Source organism: Pleuronectes platessa, chromosome 21 (assembly GCF_947347685.1).
Source record: "Pleuronectes platessa chromosome 21, fPlePla1.1, whole genome shotgun sequence".
Taxonomy (NCBI): domain Eukaryota; kingdom Metazoa; phylum Chordata; class Actinopteri; order Pleuronectiformes; family Pleuronectidae; genus Pleuronectes; species Pleuronectes platessa.
The window spans coordinates 241,445-261,491 of NC_070646.1; the positions used below are offsets into that span (position 1 = coordinate 241,445).

General features: G+C 45.6%; 2 protein-coding genes across 9 annotated transcripts; one reads left to right on the forward strand and one right to left on the reverse strand.

The window, feature by feature from the left end:
- The first annotated feature begins 1,448 nt into the window (after nucleotides 1-1,448).
- acta2 (actin alpha 2, smooth muscle) lies at nucleotides 1,449-9,868 on the forward strand. 5 transcript variants are annotated; one of them, XM_053413653.1, is made up of 11 exons: nucleotides 1,449-2,223; nucleotides 2,366-2,479; nucleotides 3,867-4,122; nucleotides 6,759-6,938; nucleotides 7,459-7,587; nucleotides 7,677-7,787; nucleotides 7,941-8,025; nucleotides 8,141-8,302; nucleotides 8,377-8,568; nucleotides 8,655-8,836; nucleotides 9,166-9,868. In XM_053413653.1, the coding sequence occupies exons 4-11, from the start codon at nucleotides 6,810-6,812 to the stop codon at nucleotides 9,307-9,309; spliced, it is 1,134 nt and encodes a 377-aa protein (XP_053269628.1). In that variant the 5' UTR covers nucleotides 1,449-2,223; nucleotides 2,366-2,479; nucleotides 3,867-4,122; nucleotides 6,759-6,809; the 3' UTR covers nucleotides 9,310-9,868. The 5 variants fall into 5 exon arrangements, with proteins under 5 accessions (XP_053269628.1, XP_053269626.1, XP_053269627.1 ...); XM_053413651.1 differs by having other exon boundaries at nucleotides 1,449-2,479; XM_053413652.1 differs by lacking the exon at nucleotides 2,366-2,479.
- Nucleotides 9,869-9,964: 96 nt separating this feature from the next.
- Nucleotides 9,965-19,447, reverse strand: stambpl1 (STAM binding protein-like 1). 4 transcript variants are annotated; one of them, XM_053413649.1, is made up of 13 exons: nucleotides 19,225-19,447; nucleotides 17,733-18,696; nucleotides 17,508-17,600; nucleotides 16,615-16,832; nucleotides 16,458-16,533; nucleotides 14,121-14,216; nucleotides 13,713-13,925; nucleotides 13,381-13,528; nucleotides 13,134-13,258; nucleotides 12,887-13,024; nucleotides 10,848-10,960; nucleotides 10,435-10,534; nucleotides 9,965-10,179 (listed from the first exon to the last, which is right to left on the reverse strand). In XM_053413649.1, the coding sequence occupies exons 3-13, from the start codon at nucleotides 17,535-17,537 to the stop codon at nucleotides 10,123-10,125; spliced, it is 1,314 nt and encodes a 437-aa protein (XP_053269624.1). In that variant the 5' UTR covers nucleotides 17,538-17,600; nucleotides 17,733-18,696; nucleotides 19,225-19,447; the 3' UTR covers nucleotides 9,965-10,122. The 4 variants fall into 4 exon arrangements, with proteins under 4 accessions (XP_053269624.1, XP_053269623.1, XP_053269622.1 ...); XM_053413648.1 differs by having other exon boundaries at nucleotides 17,716-18,696; XM_053413647.1 differs by having other exon boundaries at nucleotides 17,699-18,696.
- Nucleotides 19,448-20,047: the final 600 nt, after the last annotated feature.

Below are 20,047 nucleotides of genomic sequence, written 5' to 3' on the forward strand. Positions count from 1 at the left end.
TAATTAAATATATAAATAATTGGTCAGTTTTAATTAAATTTTTAACTAAAACATGTTTCTCCGCAACATCTCGCGAACACGTCAAGTGTAAATGTGTTATATACAATACAACATATAACACACAACATTTTTGAGATCCTTTTCTTTACCAAAAATATTAATAACATATAAAAATATGACGTTGTCTATAAAACAAACATGAATTGGTATAATATTGATTCATTTACACTTTAAAAATCGATTAATTCAGTTTTCATTTTTCCAGATGTGATAAACTAAAATCTACACTGAAAATAATCAATCAGTAGCAATTCATGTAAGTTTATATTTATTATTTCCTCATCAAACTTTATCTGAAGTAACAGGACATATATTTTTTACAGTATTCGAATACTTTGTCCAAATGGAATAAACTTCATCCACAGTTTATTTACAGTTTTAGACAAAGCAGAAGTTTGTGATTTATACATCACACACACACACACATTTAACACACGTACTAACACACACACGATTGCACTCGTGTCTTTTGGGGACACTCACTTACACGTTCTCTGATTAACCCTAAAACCTAAAAGTCTGAACACTCAAACAGGGAAACGTTCAAAGTGAGGACCAGTCTCAGCTTGACATGGTCCTCACAAAGATAGAAGTACAGGAAGACACACACACATTCCTGGGCTGGCTGGGCGGCGGCTCCTGTGATGACGTCACTCGACCAATCAGCGTCTGAGTCTGAGGATCCGACTGATTCCCATTTTCGGTCAAAGTCCAGGATGAGACGGAGTGTGTGTGTTTGTACAGCTGTCCTTGTGAGGACCACTTTGAATCTACAACCTATAGAGCCGGTCCCCACTTTGTCCCCCCCCCCCCCCCCTTTAATGGACTGTTTGGGGGTTAAGACTTGGTTTTAGGGTTAGGGTTAGAATTAGGTTTAGGTTAAGTTAAGGGTTAGGGTTAGACATTTAGTTCGTAATGCATTATGTCAATGATTGTCCTCACTAAGATAGCTGTACAAACGTGTGTGTGTGTGTGTGAATGTGTGAGTCAGTGAAAATGGATGAAGATGGGGGGGGAGTGGTGGGGACACTGTACAACTAAAGAAGGAGAGACTGACCGTCACACACACACTCACACACACATAAACACACACACACACACACTCTCACACACACACACACACACACACACACACACACACACACACACACACACACACACACTCTCACACACACACACACACTCACACACACATAAACACATAAACACACACACACACACACACTCTCACACACACACACACACTCACACACTCTCACACACACACACACACTCACACACACATAAACACACACATAAACACACACACACACACACTCTCACACACACACACACACACACACACACACACACACACACACACTCTCACACACACACACACACTCACACACACATAAACACATAAACACACACACACAGTCCTCTTTGCATTCACTGACCAGTTTCCTTTTTTGGACTCGACGACAGAGACCATGTTTTCACACATGATTTGTGTGGACATGTTGTGTAGTTGGTGTTTGTGAAGCAGCAGCAGGTTGTCGGTCCGACTCGTTCAGACAGGAACATGTGAGAACATCAGGCGAGGGGCGGAGCCTGTAGAGCAGCAGGAGGCGGGACATGACGTATAAACTGCTGTGGAAAGATCAGTGTTGTTGTTTACAGCTCGTCCACACCGGAGTCGGCCCTCATCACCAGAAGATCTGGAATCTCCTCGTGTTTCCAAGTGGACGTCTTCATCTTCTACGTGTCCGGCTCCTCTTCTTCATCCTGAGATGTTTGTGTTCTTCATGTTTCACGTCACGTGTTAGAAACCTCATCAACACGTCCACTCGCTCACTGGGAAGCTTCCACACATTGTCCTGCTGGTTCCTCACATGGACTCTGACATGTTACACACATGTTACCAGGAGGCTGCAGGAGAAGATCCAGAACATGTCCAGAGACACTGACTCAGGATTTGTTCTCACATCCAGAACCTCCAGAACATGTCAGGAACTTGTGAGGTACATGTCAGGAACATGTCAGGAACAAATGAGGAACATATGAGGAACATGTATGGAACACGGGAGGAACATGTCAGGAACAAAAGAGGAACATATGAGGAACATGTATGGAACACGGGAGGAACATGTCAGGAACATGTGAGGTACCCGGCAGGAAGATGTAAGGAAGAGGAACTTTTTCTCTTTAATTCAGGAGGAGCAAGGAGGTGAAGTGGGCGGGGTCTCTGTGGCAGGAAGGTGAAAATGTCCTTTTAAGGAAAAAACCTGAATGATTCTGAAAAACTAAGAGAATCTCATTCCAGATATTCCTCCCTTGAAAACTACATTACCCATGATCCTCACTGATGGTTGGTTACCTGATGGACCAAGCAGGGCACTTCCTGTTTGTCCTCTGGTTGTTCCTCAGTGAGCGAGCGGTGAGCTTCATACATGTTTGTTAGAACCAGTCTGTGTTTGCAGCTCTGAAGGTTAGCTTAGCATCTTAGCACAAGACAGAAGTCCCATCAAGAAGCTGCTGCTTCAAGAGGGCGAAGGAGTAAAGGTTTCATTAGTTTTAGATTCATGTTGTTTCACGGGTTATTTATTAATTTCTCTCAGAGAACGTGGATTAATAAAGTTGTGAATGTTCATCAGTGACTTCTGTTGAAATGAGATTTAATGGATTTTCAGAATAAAAGCAATGCAAATATTTATTTATGTTTTTTATTATTACAAAATAATGACCTTCAATTTCAACCACAGTTCAACCCACCTCATTGATTTATTATTAAAAATAAATTAAAATGTTTTATGTGTTCAAGGTTAAAGGTCAGTCAACATTTTTGTGAACAAACCAGATTTTAACTAGAATTATTTGTCTCTTCCTCATGCAGCTACTACATTTCCCAGAATCCTCTTGACTAACCCCATACAAGGCTCTTTTCTGTGACACACACACACACACACACACACATACACACACACACACATACACACACATCTCCTCCAAACATTCTTCTTCTTCTCCTTGTTCAGACTGACCTCCTCCCTCCCGTCGTGTTTGTCTTTTTAAGGAGATGCTCGCTGCCTCTTCCTCCTCCTCCTCTTCCTCCTCCTCCTCCTCCTCCTCCTCCTCCTCCTCCTCCTCCTGAAGGAAGATTCTACATCACATTCAAATTCACTTCATTGTCCTCTTATTTATTAATAAGATTGTGCTTATCAACAGAATACAAATATTTAATCAGATTAAAATTAAAGTTAAAGTAAAATCAGTAGTACAGGGAGGGTAAAATACTAAATCAAATAGTGATATAGGGTTTATATAATATATAACAATATGTTATTATAATGATATATGAAATATGATTAATAATATATAATTCATACCAATATATTATTTAAAATAACATATAATTATAATGATATACGATTTATATGGTTTCTACTAATATTCTACAGTGATGTATTAAATCTTCTTCATACTTATGATAAAACCTAGTGAGTGTGAACTGTTCCACTGTTCCACTGTTCCACCGTTCCACTGTCAACACGTCAGTTTGATTTCAAACCCATCACAGCTGGACACTCGTTTGTCTCAGAGAAAAGAACATGGATCATATTTCACTTAAAAACCAAAAAAACATTCATACTAATGTTGGTTGTTGATCAATTGATCAATTTCATATTAAACAGTAATTTTTTTTTAATTTCTAATACTTATTTTCTGATATATCTTATAAATTCACAAACATTTACTTGAGTAATATTTTAAATACTCCATTACTATTACTTTTAATAGTGTCTCTCTCTCTCTCTCTCACTCAGGAATGCAGTGAATGATGAGAGAAAGTTCGGCTGGGCTTCGAGCTGTCTGATTGGTCGATTCCTTTAGGTCCTGCCCTATAAGGAATCAAGCAGAGGAAAGAGAGAGAGGGAGGAGGCCCGGTCCATGTTTGGGATGGAGGGATGAAAGGAGGGATGGAAGGAGGAGGTGGAGGGTTGATAAACCCAGTCCCAGTCGTTCAGACTCTCACTTCTGTCCTGCCCCCTCCCCACGTCCAAGCAGCCCTGCACTGCCACGGTAAGACTCAACCTCCTTCACCTCCTCCATCACCTCCTCCTTCACCTCCTCCATCACCTCCTCCGTCAGCTCCTCTGTCCATCCTCACCTCTCCTGTCAGCTCCTCTGTCCATCCTCACCTCTCCTGTCACCTCCTTTGTCCATCCTCACCTCCTCCGTCAGCTCCTCTGTCCATCCTCACCTCTTCTGTCAGCTCCTCTTTCCATCCTCACCTCCTCTGTCCATCCTCACCTCTCCTGTCAGCTCCTCTGTCCATCCTCACCTCCTCCGTCAGCTCCTCTGTCCATCCTGACCTCTTCTGTCAGCTCCTCTTTCCATCCTCACCTCCTCTGTCCATCCTCACCTCTCCTGTCAGCTCCTCTGTCCATCCTCACCTCCTCCGTCAGCTCCTCTGTCCATCCTGACCTCTTCTGTCAGCTCCTCTTTCCATCCTCACCTCCTCTGTCCATCCTCACCTCTTCTGTCAGCTCCTCTGTCCATCCTCACCTCCTCTGTCCATCCTCACCTCTTCTGTCAGCTCCTCTTTCCATCCTCACCTCCTCTGTCCATCCTCACCTCTTCTGTCAGCTCCTCTGTCCATCCTCACCTCCTCCGTCAGCTCCTCTGTCCATCCTCAGCTCCTCTGTCCATCCTCACCTCTCCTGTTAGCTCCTCTGTCCATCCTCACCTCCTCCGTCACCTCCTCTGTCCATCCTCACCTCCTCCGTCAGCTCCTCTGTCCATCCTCAGCTCCTCTGTCCATCCTCACCTCTCCTGTTAGCTCCTCTGTCCATCCTCACCTCCTCCGTCACCTCCTCTGTCCATCCTCACCTCTCCTGTTAGCTCCTCTGTCACTCCTCACCTCCTCTGTCAGCTCCTCTGTCCATCCTCACCTCCTCCGTCACCTCCTCTGTCCATCCTTACCTCCTTTATCTATCTTTACCTCCTCCGCCCGTCCTCACCTCCATCATGCTCCTCCTCTCTCACTATCTTTGATACAAAGCTTTTTTCTCTGATAAAAATATCTTCACCTCCTCCTCATCACCTTCTTTTATTCTCTTACTCTACTCTTCCTCTTCTCCCCTTCCTCTTCCTCTTCTCCTTCTTCTTTTCCTCCCCTCCCCTCCTCTTCTATTCCTCCCATTCTTCTCTCTGCCTCACCTCCTCGCTCACCTCTTCCTTCATTGCATCTCATTTATCTCTTCACCTCCTCCTCTGCTGCACTTCCCCTCTTCCTCTTTCCTCCAGCATCATATCTTTTCTGCTCCTAAACCATCTCCTCTTGCTCGTCTCCACCTTCATCACTTCATCTGTATTCCTCTCCTCTTCTTTCCCTCCTTCTTCATTGGATTCTCCTCCTCCCTGTTCCACTTCTTCTGCTCCTCCATCTCAAACGTCTCGTCCTGATGATGTCATCAGTTTTATTATAATCCCTGAGTGTTGATTGACAGGGGAAACTACGGAGGCCTGGAGGGACAATCTGCTTTTAATTTCTCAGATGTTTTCTGGAGCTTTCTGCTGTTTCACATGATCGATGATGAAACACAACACTTTACTCTTGTGTTGATTAAACCTGAGAATAAGAAACGTTCATCCAGCAGGGGGCAGTAACAATCTATTAATGAAATTTGTTTGAAGTTCATAGTCTTATACAATATATAAATACTATATAATATTTATATATACTTTATATTTGTAATGCTTCAGTTGTTGATGACTTTTTATCTTGAACACTTTTAACTTTTCAAAATGATAAGTTTGTTTGTTTCTTACATATTTACAGGGTTAGGGTTAACCACCCCTTAACCTTTAACTAAACCTTAACCTTAACCTTAACCTTAACCTTAACTTTAAACTAAACATAAACATAAACCTTAAACCAACCACAACCGAAACCAAATCCACCACAGAAAATAGTTCATAACAATCATTTTTCAGAGAATAAATACAAAATGAAATTTTGTTCTAATGATTCATCCGGTTTCGCAGTCAATTAAAAACTAAATGTGTTTTAAAAATATTCTTTTCTTCAGCGTAAAACTGTGACAAAATAAAATGAAGCAGGTTTCATGACTAAATATGGAGTCAACTCAGAGAGAGAGAGAGAGAGAGAGAGACAGAGAGAGAGAGAGAGACAGAGAGAGAGAGAGAGAGAGAGGCGGTGAGGGAGAGGGAGAGGGGGAGAGGGAGAGGGAGAGGGAGAAGGAGAGAGAGAGATAGAGAGAGAGAGGGAGAGAGAAGGAGAGAGAGAGAGAGAGAGAGAGAGAGAGTGAGAGAAAAAGAAAAAAAGTGGTTGAGTGAGGAGGGTGAATACAGGGAGAGAGAGAATCTTCCAAACACAGTCCGGTCTCGGCTTCATGTCCTAATTAGGACATTTTCCCAGAGTGATTTGTTCCTTCAGTATAGGAAAGGACAGAACAGTGGGGTGTGTGTGCGTGTGTGTGTTTGTGTGTGTGTGTGTGTGTGTGTATTTTCTATGTTTGTGAAAAAGACTAAAGACTATAAATATGTTATAAATTGAAATGCCTAAATTTAAGTTTCCGTGTTAAGATGATTTTTATCAAAGTTTTAGATAACAGAAGTGCGCCCCCAGCTGGACACCACTGTTCATTGCAACAGAATTGCACGGCCTCTCATCACGTGTCGTCCCTCCACAGTGTGAGCCGGTGTCGTAGTGTCGTTGCTCGTCCACAGCGCCCCCTGCAGTCATGTGTGATGATGAGGAGAGCACCGCTCTGGTCTGTGATAATGGATCCGGCCTCTGTAAGGCGGGGTTCGCTGGAGACGACGCCCCCAGGGCCGTCTTCCCCTCCATCGTGGGCCGGCCCAGGCACCAGGTGAACACAAATTGATTGACAGGCTAATGCTAATGCTTACGTTGATGCTGTCACTTCCTGTTTGTCTGTCAGGGTCACATGTAGAGAGGTCGCGACATGTGTAAAACACTTCCTGTTCACCTGTTAATGACCTCATCACCTCTTCTGATTCTCCATAGTTTTGTCTTTGTTCTGTTTCACTCTCTCTAGTCACTAATCTTTTCCGTCAGATCAGTTTTTTAAAGTACCACTTTATAACAGTTTCTGAGCAGCAGCGCCCCCTGCAGCCACATGAGGGAGTTAACTCTGTCTCTGTGGCTGATGAAGTGCTTTCATGTGAAAGAAAGGAATCATTGTGTTGATCTCTGACTGTGTCGTGACGCGGGATATTACCCATGATCCTCTGCTTCCTGAACCAGAAGCGCTGCAGCTGTAACAAATCCACCAAACTCTGTTCAGAAGTCTGCATATTCTAAAAGTTTCCTGCTGAATATTGGAGATGAACAGATTGTTAATCTTTGGTTGTTGATGACTTGTTCAGGGCGTGATGGTGGGAATGGGGCAGAAGGACAGTTACGTTGGAGACGAGGCTCAGAGTAAGAGAGGAATCCTCACCCTGAAATATCCCATCGAACATGGAATCATCACCAACTGGGACGACATGGAGAAGGTCCGTGTGAATCCAAACGTCTGTCATCATGAACACTGGTTAATCTAATGGTTGTGACTCACTAGTGTGTCTGCTCTGTGATTGGTCAGATCTGGCATCACGCGTTCTACAACGAGCTGCGAGTGGCTCCAGAGGAACATCCCACTCTGCTGACGGAGGCGCCGCTCAACCCGAAGGCCAACAGGGAGAAAATGACCCAGGTGACAGGGCCTGAGTCAGATACCACATCATGTGATGAAATGTGTTAATTAGTGAATAGCTTAATATCTTAATAATGTCTGAATGTTAATAACATGTTTATTACACGTTGATAATAAGTCAACATGTTTCTCTTGCATTGTAACGTGCATCAGATCATGTTTGAGACCTTCAACGTTCCTGCCATGTACGTGGCCATCCAGGCCGTCCTGTCACTGTACGCCTCCGGAAGAACCACAGGTTGGACCTCACTCTTCATCCTCATCATCATACTCCTCACTCTCTTCACATGTTATACAGTGTTTATTACACGTGGGGTGGGTGAGTAGACTTGTTGACCTCGGCCTCTGTCCAGGTATCGTCCTGGACTCAGGCGACGGCGTCACCCACAACGTGCCGATCTACGAGGGCTACGCTCTGCCTCACGCCATCATGAGGCTGGACCTGGCGGGACGGGACCTGACCGACTACCTCATGAAGATCCTGACGGAGCGAGGCTACAGCTTCGTCACCACCGGTACGACGGCGGCGGCCCTCAGCTCAGGTGATGTGGAGTCCGCCTGTCTCACTGTGTCTTCTTTGTCTCTGCAGCGGAGAGAGAGATCGTGCGAGACATCAAAGAGAAGCTGTGCTACGTGGCTCTGGACTTTGAGAACGAGATGGGGACGGCGGCGACCTCGTCCTCTCTGGAGAAGAGCTACGAGCTTCCTGACGGCCAGGTCATCACCATCGGCAATGAGAGGTTCCGCTGCCCCGAGACGCTCTTTCAGCCGTCCTTCATAGGTCAGACACCTGTCCCCCTGTCTGTCAACCTGTGTCTCTCTCTCTGTCTGTCCACCGGTCAGTTAACCTGCGTCTTCGTCCCTCAGGTATGGAGTCAGCTGGGATCCACGAGACGACGTACAACAGCATCATGAAGTGTGACATCGACATCCGTAAAGATTTGTACGCCAACAACGTGCTGTCCGGAGGAACCACCATGTACCCGGGGATCGCCGACCGCATGCAGAAGGAGATCACCGCGCTGGCGCCCAGCACCATGAAGATCAAGGTACACCAGTGGGCGTCATGACGTCAGCTGACGTGTTGTCACTTCACCACAAACGTCACAAAGTTTGTAACAAGTTAAAAAACAAATATTGAATGTTCTTTAATCTTTAATCACACACATACGACTAAAGCTTCATTCCAGCGTTAACCCTTAACTCCGCCCTTAAGAGACGTGTCTGGCTCTCCCTCAGTTAAGGTTAAATTAAGACTTTCATTCAGGAATGTTTTTCCTTTTTTAGAATTTTCAGATTTTTTAGATTGTAGCTTTAAAAGCAGTGACTTTACTGTCACCCATTAAAATACCACAAGTAAATATTCGACCCCCCTCAGATCATCGCCCCCCCGGAGAGGAAGTACTCGGTGTGGATCGGCGGCTCCATCCTGGCGTCGCTCTCCACCTTCCAGCAGATGTGGATCAGTAAGCAGGAGTATGACGAGGCCGGACCCTCCATCGTCCACCGCAAGTGCTTCTAGACCCCCCCCCCCCCCCGCCAGAGCAGCACCGTCTTTATTCTCACTGAGCACAGAGCCCCCCACCCACCCCCAACACAGGCAACAACAACAACGTCAGGCTGTTGTTGTTGTTGTTGACTTCACTTCCTCCTTAAACGTTTCCAGTACAGCTGGAAAAAGGGAAATGATGTCACTGTCTGAGTCCAGATGTTTTTAATTCCAGATGTTTCTGTTGAACTTTTAAGATTAAAATCTTAAGCCTCTGTTCAGCTGCAAACTGTGAACGTGCCACTTGTCCTACATCTGTAACCCCTCCCCTCACCCCCTCACCCCCGCTCTCTACTTGTTGTTAGTGTTTCTTTTTTTTTGTTGTTGTTTTTTTTAAGAATAAAGCTTGAATGTCGCCCCCTGGTGTTATCTTCCCTTGTTGTGGAGCCAAACACACTCGTACAGTGTTATGATGATGTCAAAGTGGGAGGCGGGGCCTCGTGGCGCCTGTCTGCATTAGAACAGAATTAGAAACAGACGCTACGTCAACATGGAACAGACAGAAGAGACAATAAAGAGTTGTCCTACGAGACGTTGTGTCTGTCCTCATTCAATCAACCACTTTAAACCTGAACATGAAGACAACTGTCCACTTTTTAGAACTAAAACAGGAAACTTCAGGTTTTAATTCTCAATGTTTTATTAAAAACAGATTCACACACACACACTCACAGCAGGTATGTGTGTGTATGTGTGTGTGTGTGTGTGTGATGACTTCAAATCAAACATTTAAAACCAATATGTGGATGGTTTCAGACACGCAGAGCTCACAGCGCCTCCTGTCTGTCACCTGAGGTCCAGCAGGCTGATCTTTGACTCTCTCACCACCACATGTTTACACACCTGAGGACGAGAGACATGCACACAAACAGAGAGAGGTGATGTGAATCCTTAAAGAAGCAGTCCGACATTCAGAGTCAGATTTGTCACTGATGTTTGGATGAGCACAAAGACTGGGAACAGGGAACACGTTAGAACAGCTTCACCAGGACGATAGAAGAGCCTGAGACGCTAAGGAACAGCAGCACGAGACGGAGAGCTCTGATTGGTCAGGGTCTAACATGTAGTGACACCAAGTCACGTAAACTGATGACTTACAGTGAAGAGAGGCGGCTCCTTGGAGTGAGGGTGGAAACCTTTCAGTCTGCAGCCGCACACCTCGGACATCCCCGGAGCGGTGAGCTGGAACACGCCAGTGCTGGGGGGGGGGGGGGGGGGAGGAGGGGGAGGGGTTAGAGCCACAGCGTCCTTTATGTTCTTCATGTTCAGTTTACGTTCAGTTCTCTGATGTCTAACTTCATAATGTGCGTGTCCCTTTAAGCGCAGTGTCTTTTTGAGCAAACTGATGAACTGTTCCCTCTGAACTGAGCGTGATTGACCCCTGAACCCTCTCTCCAGTCCACTTCGCAGTGCACTGGTCTGTGTAGCACTGGTCTGTGTAGCACTGGTCTGTGTAGCACCCTGTTGAAAGGCCTGATGGGAAATGTAGTCTCTATGTGTGTGGGACATACTCGTTATGTTTGGGAGCGCACACGATGGCGACGGCCTCCGGCAGCATCAGCTGGTAGGAGCAGTGAGTGTGGAGGTCGACGCTGGACAGGAAGGCCGTCTGAGTGGGATGAGTCTGAAACACACAACCAACACAAAACAACACAACTCTTTTTAGACACAACCTGACTGTCCACTGACATGAACGGACAGCAGATGTTGTGGGAAGCGAATTTAAATATGCTAAACATAAAAACTGTTCAGAGTGAGACCTCTGTCCCTCTGTTCCATCTGTCGCTGCTCAACCCCCGCTGCCATGGTGAGCTCTGATCATGCAAATGAAGGACAATGGAGGACACCAGTCTGCCAGTGGGATCAGTGGGTGGCCTGTGTAGTGTGTAGTTAGCGTGTGTTCAGTGTGTAGTTAGTGTGTGTTCAGGGTGTAGTTAGCGTGTGTTCAGTGTGTAGTTATCGTGTGGTCAGTGTGTAGTTATCGTATGTTCAGGGTGTAGTTAGGGTGTGTTCAGTGTGTAGTTAGCGTATGTTCAGTGTGTAGTTAGTGTGTGTTCAGTGTGTAGTTATCGTGTGTTAGGTGTTTAGTTAGCGTGTGTTCAGTGTGTAGTTATCGTGTGTTAGGTGTTTAGTTATCGTGTGGTCAGTGTGTAGTTATCGTATGTTCAGGGTGTAGTTAGGGTGTGTTCAGTGTGTAGTTATCGTATATGTTTGATGTGTAGTTAGCGTGTGGTCAGTGTGTAGTTATCGTATGTTTGATGTGTAGTTATCGCGTGTTCAGTGTGTAGGTAGCGTGTGTTCAGTGTGTAGTGAGCGTGTGTTTGATGTGTAGTTATTGTATGTTTGATGTATATTTAGCGTGTGTTCAGTGTGTAGTTATTGTATGTTTGATGTGTAGTTATCGTGTGTTTGATGTGTAGTTATCGTATGTTTGATGTATATTTAGCGTGTGTTCAGTGTGTAGTTAGCGTGCATTCAGTGTGTAGTTAGCGTGCGTTCAGTATGTAGTTAGCGTGTGTTCAGTGTGTAGTTAGCGTGTGTTCAGTGCGTAGGTAGCGTGTGTTCAGTGTGTAGGTAGCGTGTGTTCAGTGTGTAGTTAGCGTGTGTTCAGTTTGTAGTTAGCGTGTGTTCAGTGTGTAGTTAGCGTGTGTTCAGTGCGTAGGTAGCGTGTGTTCAGTGTGTAGTTAGCGTGTGTTCAGTTTGTAGTTAGCGTGTGTTCAGTGTGTAGTTAGCGTGTGTTCAGTGTGTAGTTAGCGTGTGTTCAGTTTGTAGTTAGCGTGTGTTCAGTGTGTAGTTAGCGTGTGTTCAGTGCGTAGGTAGCGTGTGTTCAGTGTGTAGTTAGCGTGTGTTCAGTGCGTAGGTAGCATGTGTTCAGTGTGTAGTTAGCGTGTGTTCAGTGTGTAGTTAGCGTGTGTTCAGTGTGTAGATAGGGTGTGTTCAGTGCGTAGGTAGCGTGTGTTCAGTGTGTAGTTAGCGTGTGTTCAGTGTGTAGTTAGCGTGTGTTCAGTGTGTAGTTAGCGTGTGTTCAGTGCGTAGGTAGCGTGTGTTCAGTGCGTAGTTAGCGTGTGTTCAGTGTGTAGTTAGCGTGTGTTCAGTGTGTAGATAGGGTGTGTTCAGTGCGTAGGTAGCGTGTGTTCAGTGTGTAGTTAGCGTGTGTTCAGTGTGTAGTTAGCGTGTGTTCAGTGTGTAGTTAGCGTGTGTTCAGTGCGTAGGTAGCGTGTGTTCAGTGCGTAGTTAGCGTGTGTTCAGTGTGTAGTTAGCGTGTGTTCAGTGTGTAGATAGGGTGTGTTCAGTGTGTAGTTAGCGTGTGTTCAGTGTGTAGTTAGCGTGTGTTCAGTGTGTAGTTAGCGTGTGTTCAGTGTGTAGTTAGCGTGTGTTCAGTGTGTAGTTAGTGTGTGTTTGATGTGTAGTTATCGTATGTTTGATGTATATTTAGCGTGTGTTCAGTGTGTAGTTAGCGTGTGTTCAGTGTGTAGTTAGCGTGAGTTCAGATGTAGCTAGCGTGTGTTCAGTGTGTAGTTAGTGTGTGTTTATTGTGTATTTATCCTACATGGATCCAGCCCAGCGTCAGCAGGTTCTGTTGGTCCTGGAAGCTGAACAGTTCCTCCACATTCTCCATGTCGCAGAAGTCTGGACCGGCCGACTGTTTGGGGATCACGACGTGAGTCAACACAAACTCATTGTGTGTCTGAGAGCAGCAGACAGGAGAGAGAGAGAGAGAGAGAGTTCTGGTCGGTACTTATGGTAACTTGTTAAATATTTCCTCGGAGAATCAAATATCAAAGATCAGGTCTCACCAGTCGTCCACACAGAACTCCACATGTTTCTATTCCTCTGGCCGTGTTGGAATCAGCCAACAGGAGGAAACGATACGTCAGATCTCTGGGAATCACAACCCGCCTCAGACCTTCCACCTTCTGAGCTGCACACACACATAAAACAAACGAATATATACATACAGTATATATATATTTATATGTATATATATATATATATATATATATAAATATAAACAGTACAGTTTAAGTGCACGTGTGAACTCACAATGTACTCCAGCCAACGTGGCAGCTGGTTCGCTGATAGGAGCAGGTCTGTTTCTGTTTGGATCCGCCCCCTGGGATCGTACAGCATCACTGATTGGTTGCCGAGATAGACGAGTGCTGTCGATCACCTCCGGCACTTTGGTCTCCACCTGCAGGAGAAACATGTTACTGCAAAAATACTACTGACACAACACAGCACTGATACTGGAACTACTGACGGAACATGGGACTGATTCACACCAGAAGTTCTGCAGTAGTACTGATGTACTGGTGGGAGTAATGGTAACAGGAACAGTAGCAGTTATAGTAACAGTATGACTTTTACAGTGTGACCTTTTGTGTCGCCTCCTCTCTGCTATTGGCCAGTTCCTGACGCCTCAGCTGGTCTTCGAAGTAACGAAACTGTTCTGATTCGATCTGCATCCGTCGCAAGGCGGCGACACGCTGCCTCTCCCCCTCCAGCAGCAGCCGCCGCCTCCTGTCCTCGTCCAATAGGGAGAGGCATTGCAGCTGCTGGCCACACCCATCCAACACCACCGGCTGGCTCTGAGGAAACACAACCACTGTAATACACCTGTACTAACACACCTGTTCTAAAACAACACAAAAGACTCCTGTAAATGTTTTAGAATAACACTTCACCTTCCATCTCACTTCCACAAACCTGTGAGTCAGTCTATCATCGAATGTGATAACAGTTAAACACACACTGTAGAATCTGATTGGACAACACAAACAGACCTGGGATCTGAGGTACTCGCTGTGTTCCCTGCTGTATTTCTCCTGAAGACGTTTCTTCAACTCGTCTTTACGAGGGAATGCCACTTCCTGAAGTTTCTACAAAAATGAGAAACAGAATTATTGTTACTACTACAACTATTACTACTGTAGTCACCAAGACGGGTACAACCACTGGGCCTGCATCTGAAGCAGGTAGCCACTAGTGAACTGAGGACCGGATTCGAGCTGGTAACATTGAGGAGGGTGAGCACCAGGATGGAAGAAGCTTTCTGGACAAGGTCCAGGTACTATCTCCAGAGTTCTGGAGGTCTAGCTCCAGAACTCCAGGTAAGTAGCTCTCAGACTCCGAGGACAAGCTCACCAGTGTGAAGGTTTGCTCTAGAAACCTGGGAACTTCCTCTGGAGACTTGGCGACTAGTGGCAGAGGTCTAGAAAGTATGTCCATAATTCTGGGGACTAGCTGCAACTGTACAGTGCCTTGCATAAGTATTCACCCCCCTTGGACTTTTTCCCATTATGTACTGTTACTAACTGGACTTCAAATAGACTTAAATAAACTTTTTCCCGTTTGATCAACAAAACATGCATAGTACTTTGGAGGTGCAAAATACATTTTATTGTGACACAAACAATAATGAGAACAAAAAAGTTGACATCTGTTGGGTGCATAAGTATTCACCCCCCTGTGTCAATACTTGGTAGAACCCCCTTTCGCTGCAATTCCAGCTGCAAGTCTTTTGGGGTATGTCTCTACCAGCTTTGCACATCTAGAGATGGAAAGGTTTGTCCATTCTTCTTGGCAAAAAAGATGAAGCTCAGTCAGATTGGATGGAGACCGTCTGTGAACCGCAATCTTCAAGTCTTGCCATAGATTCTCTATTGGATTGAGGTCTGGGCTTTGACTGGGCCATTTTAAGACATTAACATTCTTTAATCCAAACCATTCCTTTGTAGCTCTGGCTGTATGTTTAGGGTCATTGTCCTGCTGGAAGATGAACCTCCGCCCCAGTCTCAAGTCTTTTGCAGACTGCATCAGATTTTCTTCAAGGATTTCCCTGTATTTGGCTCCATCCATCTTTCCCTCTATTCTGACCAGTTTCCCTGTACCTGCTGAAGAGAAGCATCCCCACAGCATGATGCTACCACCACCATGTTTCACTGTTGGGATGGTGTGCTCAGGGTGATGGGCAGTGTTGGGTTTTCGCCACACATAGCGTTTTGCATTGAGGCCAAAAAGTTCCATTTTGGTCTCATCTGACCAGAGCACCTTCTTCCACATGTTTGCTGTGTCTCCCACATGGCTTCTGGCAAACTCCAAACGGGATTTTTTATGGATCCCTTTCAACAATGGCTTTCTTCTTGCCACTCTTCCATAAAGGCCAGATTTGTGGAGTAGACGACTAATAGTTGTCCTGTGGACAGATTCTCCCACCTCAGCTGTGGATCTCTGCTGCTCCTCCAGAGTAACCATGGGCCTCCTGGTTGCTTCTCTGATTCATTTTCTCCTTGTCCGACTCTTCAGTTTGGGTGGACGGCCTCCTCTTGGTAGGTTTGCGGTTGTGCCATATTCTTTCCATTTTCTTATGATGGATTTGATGGTGCTCAGAGAGATGTTCAAAGCTCTGGATATTTTTTTATAACCTAACCCTGCTTCATATTTCTCCACAACTTTATCCCTGACCTGTTTGGTGAGCTCCTTGGTCTTCATGATGCTGTTTGTTCAGTAATGATCTCCAACAAACTCTGAGTCCGTCACAGAACAGGTGTATTTATACTGAGATTAAATTGCAGACAGGTGGACCCTATTTACTAATTATGTGACTTGCAAATGTGACTTGTGAATGCAATTGGTCGCACCAGATCTTTGTTAGGGGTTTCACAGTAAAGGGGGTGAAGACATATGCACTCAACACTTTTCAGATTTTTATTTGTAAATAATTGGGGAATCCATGTAATATTTCCCCCCACTTCCAAATGATGCACTATTTTGTGTTGGTCCATTACATAAACTCACGATGAAATAAATTTTAATCTGTGGTTATACCATGACAAAATGTAGAAAAGTCCAAAGGGGGTGAATACTTATGCAAGTCACTGTATATGGATGACCTCTAGTGGTATGGGGAGTACCACCTCTCCAGAGTCTGAGGAAAGGGTCAAGCTCCAACAGTCTGGGGACTAGTTGCAAAGGTCCTGGAGGCTTTGTCCATCGGTACAGAAGCTATATCCGGAGGTCAGGGGTCAGAGGACAACCCTAGAGGTCAGGGGACAAGCTCCAGGAGTGTGGGGTATAACTCTAGAAGTCTGAACACAATGGCTGGTGATCAGTGTTGTTACCTTCATGATGAGCTGTTTCTCTGGAATGCTGCACTGCTGGTAATCTCTGTGACTCGGCAGCTTCTCTACGAACAGACTGAACAAACACGTTTTCTGTGAGCGACTGAAGAGTTAATATAAACACTGACATCATGACAACAGTCATTTTACTTCTTACGTGATAAACTTGGTGTAGAGGACATAGGCGTTCTCCAGACTGCCCTCCTCCAGGTACACGGCCGCCATGCGCTCCATCTCCACACCGGAGCGGAGGTAGCGTCGTGGTGTGATGTCGTCGTTGATCTCCACACTGAATCCCATCTTCCCCAGCGCTCGAACACGCTCCGCCGCCGTCAGCGACACGTCAGTGTAGTCCGGCTCTGCTGCCAGCTTCTTCTGCACAACACAAACACACAAGTAGAGAAACTCCTGGATGCTGCTGTGCGCTGCACACAGACTTATCAGGTAACATACGTCCAGGTTACTTGTGTTGGGGTCTGAACCTGCATCAGAAAAATAATAACCCTAACCCTAGATGTGATTTGAATGACCGAGTCAATAAGGAAACCTCGGATTCTACAAATGTAGCCGGCGCTGATTTCACAGTGACTCTGAAGTCTGAGTATCACTGAGTGGAATCAGTCTGGACTCTGAACAGTCCGGACATAAAGAACCTGTGTCCTGGTAAATCCACCTCAACCATCACTGTCCCACATCAAGACCCTTCAGCGAACACATTAACATCTGAGCTGAGATTACAGGCAAAGAAATTCAGATTTCCCGTCTCTGCCCGGAGCCTGAATGCATCGTTTGTTACTCAACTCATTTCCATCAGAAGATGGTGGACTGGTTAGAGGAGGAGAACCAGTCCTCTGTTCACCATGTTCTCTATTCACAAGACGCAGCGCAGACAAGACAGAAAATGGAAGGATGGACGCAGAGAGGGGGGACAGACAGAGGGACACACACACACACACACACACACACACACACACACACACACACACACACACACACACACACACACACACACACACACACACACACACACACACACACACACACACACACCAGTGTATTCAAACTGAAGTCTTGGTCCATGGTGTGTGTCAGTCACTCGGCCCACGACCAGCTCGTCCATCTGCCACCTCCCATCATGCTTCACTGCAGGGAGACAAAGAGACATTGGTCGTCACTCTTCAGTTTTGTGTGAATTGTCCCTTTAGCTGTGAGACTGTGAGAAGCAGCGCGGAGGTTCACACCTGCTGGACCTTCACACCTGCTGGACCTTCACACCTGCTGGACCTTCACACCTGCTGGACCTTCACACCTGCTGGACCTTCACAGCTGCTGGACCTTCACACCTGCTGGACCTTCACAGCTGCTGGACCTTCACAGCTGCTGGACCTTCACACCTGCTGGACCTTCACACCTGCTGGACCTTCACACCTGCTGGACCTTCACAGCTGCTGGACCTTCACACCTGCTGGACCTTCACAGCTGCTGGACCTTCACACCTGCTGGACCTTTCCTTGGATCCGGAGTTACCGTGATACTCTAGCATGGGTCTTCTTCTCTGAGCAGATGAGTGAGGACTGGAAACCAGCAGCTCTGAATCATCCTCACTGGAGGACGTCACCATGGCAACAGCTGCATCATGCTGGAGCCTGCAGACAGTTTCAGTCAGAAACTAAAGCCTGTTCACACCTGAATCCGGATTAGATCCTGGTCCTGGTCTTGGTCCTGGTCCTTGTCCTGGTCCTAGTCCTGGTCCTGGTTCTGATCCTGGTTCTGATCCTGGTTCTGGTCCTGATCCTGGTTCTGGTCCTGATCCTGGTCCTGGTTCTGATCCTGGTTCTGATCCTGGTTCTGGTCCTGGTTCTGGTCCTGATCCTGGTCCTGGTCCTGGTTCTGATATCTGGTAACTGTCTAGTACTAGTGAGTGTCTTCTGCTCTCCAGCCTCAGGGGCAGTGACGAGGTGAAGAAGACTGGGTTTTATCAGAAGAGCGGACGAGACTAAAAACAACACGAGACAGATGAGCTGTGGTCGGTTTGAACACGTGAATCATTTGACTGGACGGATTTCCTGTGAGCCTGCAGGGGGCGCTGTCCGCTCACACTGAGTCGACCTTTGATAGCATTCCTGTGTCATGGTTCATTCACATGGAGTCGAACCACCGACTGCAGCGACTCATGATTAACTCAAACTTCCTGCTCGTCCACATTCTGCTGCTGCTCGACCTTTGACCTCCGTCCCACCTGCCAGGTGACAGGAAGTGCTTCAGCCTCAGATATGGAAGCTAACCATGTTAATGCTTAAATGCTTTTTATATAAGGGAAATTAATGGTGTTTTAATTAATGAACAGCAATGTATTATTTTTAATGGATTTTTCCACATGAATTTACTTGAAAATACAATAAATAACATGTTTGTCTAAAGATTTATTTTGAAAGTAAAGGTCTAATATTCTATATTTTTTATAAAAACGCTTAATTATCCAGAAAACACACTTCATGAAAAAACTAATTTAATATTTAAAACCTTAACAAATGTGAGTCTCATGTTCAAATAAATGGCTGAACAACAAATCCTGATTTTCAAAATAAGAGTTCATGGGAAATGATTGATGAATAATAAATGGATGAGTTAAATCTGCTCCTTTTTTTGATTTAAAGTTAAATATTTTTCATGATAAATCGTAAAGAGACGCAATGAAACAGGAAGTGGGTTTTGTCCTGGTGGGACAGATGAAGACCGGGGACAGAAAGCTCCAGGAGACATTTACCTTTAATCCACCGTCACATCTGGAGCTGAGAGCGGGACGCAGCTGGAGAACAGCCCAGGTCAGAGGCTCTAAACTCGGACTGAATCCGCACCACGTCCGGATCCGGGATCGAGCCCGCAGCTGAAAGGGAACGAGGGATGAAGAAGACGTTGAAACGTGTGACAGCTGATGATGGTGGAGCGCACAGATCGTCTCTGCTCACAGATGACTCACTACAGCTTCCGGTCACCCTCTGCGCATGCGCATCACTGCTGCCGAAGATTTAGCCCAGTAGCAGAGATGTGTCACTCTGACACGTTTTTCATAAACAGAACTTATCCATGTAGTGAGGACCAATCAGCAGCAGGTAAACACAGTGACGTCATAACCTCTGACTTAGTAAAACATTGTCATTGTTTATCGTCTAAATCGAAGTGAAGATGACGTCATAAAACAACTAATTTGAACTAAAGGTTAGACCCACCTGGATTTACCTGTCCTGTGGCTTCTTCTTGAGAGTTCCACATGACGCCACTAGAGGCGCAATCCAAAAGTCAGATCAGCTGATCGCTCAGTGTGTCACTGGGTTTGTCATGTGACGCCGTTGGTTCTAATCCATCATGAGTCAAAACCAACATATTGAAAAACTAAACAAAAACATTTCTCCAAAAAAAAACAGAAGTTTTGTTACAAGAAGAAAACAAACTTTAGCCAAACACTAAAAACCAAAGTTCCGTGTCCTGACAGTGAGTTGGTTGTGTGGGTTGTTGATGTGCACCTTTTCTCTGTGTCGTGTTTCTCTTGTGAACTTTTTAATGGATCTTGTTTGATTTGGCTTCAGGCT

Coding starts and splice junctions, on each gene's coding strand:
- stambpl1 (XM_053413650.1), bottom strand. CDS start 17,537: ATGGACCAAGACTTCAGTTTGAATACACTG. Junction 14,217..16,457: donor AGAAACAGCTCATCATGAAG/GTAACAACACTG, acceptor TCATTTTTGTAG/AAACTTCAGGAAGTGGCATT. Junction 13,025..13,133: donor GAGTTCTGTGTGGACGACTG/GTGAGACCTGAT, acceptor TGCTGCTCTCAG/ACACACAATGAGTTTGTGTT.
- acta2 (XM_053413651.1), top strand. CDS start 6,810: ATGTGTGATGATGAGGAGAGCACCGCTCTGGTCTGTGATAATGGATCC. Junction 7,788..7,940: donor ACAGGGAGAAAATGACCCAG/GTGACAGGGCCT, acceptor AACGTGCATCAG/ATCATGTTTGAGACCTTCAA. Junction 8,303..8,376: donor CTACAGCTTCGTCACCACCG/GTACGACGGCGG, acceptor TTGTCTCTGCAG/CGGAGAGAGAGATCGTGCGA.